General features: G+C 44.3%; 1 protein-coding gene across 1 annotated transcript; it reads left to right on the top strand.

Annotated features, from left to right (window-relative positions):
• Positions 1-384: 384 nt before the first annotated feature.
• Positions 385-1,538, top strand: NUAK1 (NUAK family, SNF1-like kinase, 1; the record flags this gene model as incomplete). The annotated part of the gene is made up of 1 exon (XM_010145857.1): positions 385-1,538. A coding segment is annotated over one exon (1,154 nt), but the record flags the coding sequence as incomplete, so codon positions are not given.
• Between the last annotated feature and the right edge of the window lie 3,830 nt (positions 1,539-5,368).

Here is a 5,368-nt window from a genome sequence, read left to right on the forward strand (position 1 = left end):
TCTGTGATTCTGTGATTCTGTGTGTGGACCATTTAAACTTCCCAATTCCCCTTTGTTTTCCTCTAGGTTTTGTAATTACTAGAGTTGGTGGTTTGGTGACTTCCTTCAGTAATATGGAATTATCCACTGACTAATACAGTACAAATATTAATTTATTTGATAACCCAGGGTGAATTCTCAGGGTGAATCGTGTTCTTCAGATAAGTAGTATTCAACTGCATTTCCCAACACTGACTGATGGCCAAAGCCTTGCCCCCTTTCACTTCTCTTGTTGTAAGAATCATTATTTTTGCTCATTTGACTGGCTTCACACTTCCGTTTTGAACAGACAAAACTAAGAATGCCCACTTTCTAAATACTTTATATTCCATTCTTTGTCCATAGATGCTCGTGGTCTCATCAGATGGATGTTGATGGTGAACCCCGAACGCCGAGCAACCATTGAAGACATTGCCAACCACTGGTGGGTTAACTGGGGCTACAAGAGTAGTGTTTGTGACTGTGATGCCATGAGGGATTCAGAGTCCCCATTGCTTGCAAGGTTCATTGACTGGCATCACCGTTCTACTGGCCTACAACCAGAGACTGATACCAAAATGAAGTGCCTTTCTAAACCCAAAGGTCCTGAAGTCACACTAGAGAGACAAAGGTCTCTGAAAAAATCAAAAAAGGAAAATGACATTGCACAGTCCATCCAGGAAGCAGTTGCTGAAAATGCATCCAAACCCACCTCCAAGAGACCCAAAGGCATCCTGAAGAAAAGGAGCAGCAGTGAGCATCGATCTCACAGCGCAGGTTTCATTGAAGGAGTGGTCAGCCCAGCGTTACCCTCTGCTTTTAAGCTGGAGCAAGAGTTGTGTAGGACTGGCATAGCCATTAAAAGTGTTGTGGAAGGAGAGGTAGCAGGCAAGTATGGCACTAAGCAGTCTTCACTAATGCCAAAAAAAGGAATCCTAAAGAAGACTCAGCAGAGGGAGTCCGGCTATTATTCCTCTCCAGAACGAAGCGAATCTTCTGAACTCTTGGACAATAATGATGAGACAGTAAGCAGTGACACTTCTCCAGGCGTCACAGAGCCATCCAGAAATGGGTCTTACAGCCATTCCTGTAGGCGTAAGGGCATCTTGAAACATAGCAGCAAGTATTCTACCAGCAGCACTGAATCTACTTTGATTAGCCCTGACACACCAACACTGGAGGCCATGGATGAAGTGGTCCTGCCTGGGGATACATTACCTCGAAGTTACAGTCGCCCTTCCAGTGTGATTAGTGATGACAGTATTTTGTCCAGTGACTCCTTTGATTTGCTGGATTTTCAAGAGAACAGGCCAAACAGACAGCGGATACGGAGCTGTGTTTCTGCTGAAAATTTCCTCCAGATCCAAGACTTTGAAGGACTTCAGAACCGCCCACGGCCACAGTATCTAAAACGTTACCGTAACCGTCTAGGGGACAGCAGTTTTTCCCTTCTCACAGACATGGATGATGTGACTCAGGTCTATAAGAAAGCGCTAGAGATCTGCAACAAGCTCAACTAGCAGAGGGAAGATGGAAAGGGAGGGAAGGGATTTTTTCTGTGTACCTTTATGATGGAGTAAGCCAGGTCACTGATTTGCTGACAATGGTGGGTTTTGCTTTGAAGGAGCTGACTGTACCTACTTAGCTGAACTCCTAGTAAAGTAGCCCCAAAGCCATCTCACACTTCCCTAATTTTGTGTCCTCAAAATGTTGCCTAACTGACTAGAGAAAAACCTTTGGTCTTTGTGTATGCAATGAAAGCACATCGGGATCTAGCAGACAAAAGCATCAAGATTTGATGACTTGAAGTCACAGCTAGACAGAATTAAAACTGGAAATGAGGGACACGTGTTTTGAGAGGTTTGTAATTAATATAAGATTAGCTTTATCAAGAGACGAGCTGAATTCTGCAAGTCAAATTTGGATGTCTTTTAGAAAGGGAGCCTTTATTCCCCCTGAGGTTATTCATCCGGATATAGTCATTGCACATTGGGAATCTTTGGCTCACATTATGCAGGAGGCCAGGCTAGGTGGTCACCATAGTCCCTTGCACCTGAGTGACCTGAGAGGTTCTCAATGCATTCTGGGGCAGATAATTTGAGGGACTCATCACAGAATAACCTCATGAGGTGTAGGTGGACAAGCAGTGGAGCAGCCATTCAGAACTGGACCCTCCCACAGCCATTGCTCTTCAGTGAGCCGGAGGCCCTAAAATTGTTTCCAACTACTGCTCCTACCAGTAAAAACAAAGCCACTGAAACAATAATGGGAACTGGAAGGAATGGATGTTGTCAGCAGTTAAATCATCTTTTAAGGCATTTCGACTTGTGTGCTCAATTTGTGACTCTCTCAAAGTGGCCAGCCAGATGAATGTAACAAAGGGTCTCAAGGGTTAACTGACCCTCCAGTCTGGAGTTCAGTCGGTGTCAGCAAATGGTGCCACCTTGCTGTTAGCTTGTAGTATTTGAGGGTGACAGGTAGTTTGTGATCAGAATGTTAGGTAAGGGAAAGTCTGTAGCATGTAGGAAACGGATAGAGGTCAGAAAGTTAATGGGAAGATGCCTTTCTCCAAGAAAATGTTTCTAGGTAGGTAGTGAAGGGGCAGAAGGAATTGAGCGATGAAATGGTAGTGGTAGATTTGATAACAGAGTTAGCATAACATTGTGGGCCTCTCTTTTAATATAGAGTAGCTGGTACTGCGTGTGCAACGATACCAGTTTGAAAAAAAACCAAAACAAACGAGAAGGAGCGTTTGTGTTCTCACACATATCTAAGTACCCAGACTGAAGGCTTCAACTCCCATAAAGGTACCACATGGGTCTACTGGATTACCTGAATGTAAGCCTATGTCGGAAAGGCACTGTGTATTTTGACAGGCCTGGGCAAACTGGAATCTTAAGGCCCATATCAGTCTCATTTCCGTGAGCACATAGCCCCTGGCTTTCTTGGAGGTGCACTGGTGTGAGTAAGTGGCAGGTTTCAGCCTATGATGTCAGATGATCCACAGCTGTAAAACTTACATCTACATGCATACCCAGAGCAGAGGAGCACGGGGCAAGCTCTGTTCTCACTCCTACCCTATAACTGGAACTGAAAGCAGAATTTGGCCCACTGTGACTAAAATGCTAGAGATCATGTGAAAATGGAGTAGAGTTCCTCTGAGGATTCGTTGGGAAGCAGGGATAACTCCATAAATCTTTGACATCTGGGGCAGGGAGCTATTTCACTTGCAGACGCCTTATTCAGAGTATTGAAGTCTGCTGGTTCCTCCTAAAAATCACTGGACTACCTAGCATAAAGATGAATGAGCTTGAATTTCCTAAATCATATATCTGACTCTGTGGAGAACCTTTTCTTATTGTGAAACACTGGACCAAATTTGACCCTGGAGTAAACACTATCAACATCTATGAGAGATGTGTCCTCTCAGGTGGTCAAGTGAAATTTGTCTCACTGTCCATGTCATAGAATCATAGAACGGTTTGGGTTGGAAGGGGCCTTAAAGATCATCTAGTTCCAACCCCCCTGCCATGGGCAGGGACGTATTCCACTAGACCAGGTTACCCAAAGCTCCATCCAACCTGGCCTTGAACACTTCCAGGGATGGGGCATCCGCAACTTCCCTGGGCAACCTGTTCCAGTGCCTCACCACCCTCACAGTGAAGAATATCTTCCTAATATCTAATCTAAATCTACCCTCTTTCAGTGTAAAAAATTTGCTCGGGAAGGGCAATGGCAGGTCCTTTCTCTACAGCGGGGTACCTCTCTGTATGCTATTCAGACGTCCCATCTTCTCACAGGCCCTGCAGGTGCTCTTTTAGCCCATCTGAAATCAGCGCCCCATTTTGCAGTGTACTGAGGTAACAAGTTGTTGCTGTGGTGCCGTTTAAAACAACTCGATGTATTCTCCATGGCATTCCAAAACAAAGAAGTGCTTTGCAGCCACAGCTTTCAACTGGTGCCCCTGAGTGTAAGAGCCAGATCCTCAGCTGGTGTAAACCAGTGCTGTCCCTTTGACATGACGGAGCCTCACTTTGGAGGGGTTACACTGATTGACACCTTCCCTGCAGATCTGGCACAAAACCTAGAACGGATTTACCGAGGTTTCAGGACAAAGGGAAGGGAACTCAGCCAGCCGTGACAGGGAAGCGAGGAGCACCCCAAAAGGCTCATATCTCCAAGGCTTTTGCCCAGGCCTGCTTCCTTGTATACAAATGTGAATGAGTGAGTGACTGCTTGCTGCCAAACTGGAAATGTTATGTAGGGATTTACTGGCATGTTACTGGCATGTTACATGTTTACTGGCATGTTATCATTCCTAGAAGAGAAAAAAAAAAACTTGACTGCACATTGTTATTACTAGTGTTGTGATTTTTATTTAATTTTTTTGTAATACAAAGTTGACTTTTTTATTTGAATTTGTCTTTTTTTTTTTATTTATTGGTCTGAAAGCCATTTCAAAGGTATAATAATATATTTGGTGTAATTTAATTGGTGCAACATTATTTTACAGCTCCGGCCAAAATCGTTTGGTGTTGTATTTTGGTTTTTTTTGTTTTTTCTCCCAATCCTTGGTTGGTTTGAGCTCTACGAGGCACACAGGGGAAAACGCTGGATAATCACCCGAAGTGTTTGTATTTTTAATCTGATACTGTTTTTTATTAAATAAAATAAAATTAATGTAACTGTGAAGAGTCTCTCTCTCTCCCTTTTTTTTTCCACCGTACATCAGCATGAGCCGAGAGGCCAAACAGTAATGAACTTGTCATGCAGAAATACAGCAGCATCTCAGCACATTGTACCAAGTTGTTTATGCAAAACTTCTTGGCTCGCTTGAGCATTTGAATATAATGTGGGTGGCCACAAGTGACTCCTGTGCTATGAAGTGTTTGGCACTGCAAAACAGCCAAAGTTTTCAGCTATGGAAATGTTTGGTGGAGAAGAATAACTGACCGGGTTTTGTCCGTGGGAGATGGATGAGGTTTGTGGGCCAGGTGTGCTGCTGGTGAGACAGAGCAGGCTGGCTGACCAGGCACGGCACAACACACTTGTAGCCCAGAGGCAGGTGGTCATGATCTCTCCCCTCTCTGGCAGGGAGAGGGATGGTTTATTGACAGTGTTAATGTTCCTGTTGGTATAATTCAGGGGTCATTCGGGCGAAAAAGACTGGTGGCCATCTGCTGCTGTCACGTGTGGTATGTTTTCAGTCAGAGGACTTTGAGCCACCAGCATAATCAGCTGGTGAGAGGGGGAAGAAGGGAGTTGGTTTTAATTTTTTTTTTTTTAGTCCCCTTGAAAAGTAGAAGGCTTTAGATTGTTTTTCTTGGAAAATGAGTGGGTGTCATAAGGG

Source organism: Buceros rhinoceros, unplaced genomic scaffold, assembly GCF_000710305.1.
Source record: "Buceros rhinoceros silvestris isolate BGI_N320 unplaced genomic scaffold, ASM71030v1 scaffold19811, whole genome shotgun sequence".
Classification (NCBI taxonomy): domain Eukaryota; kingdom Metazoa; phylum Chordata; class Aves; order Bucerotiformes; family Bucerotidae; genus Buceros; species Buceros rhinoceros.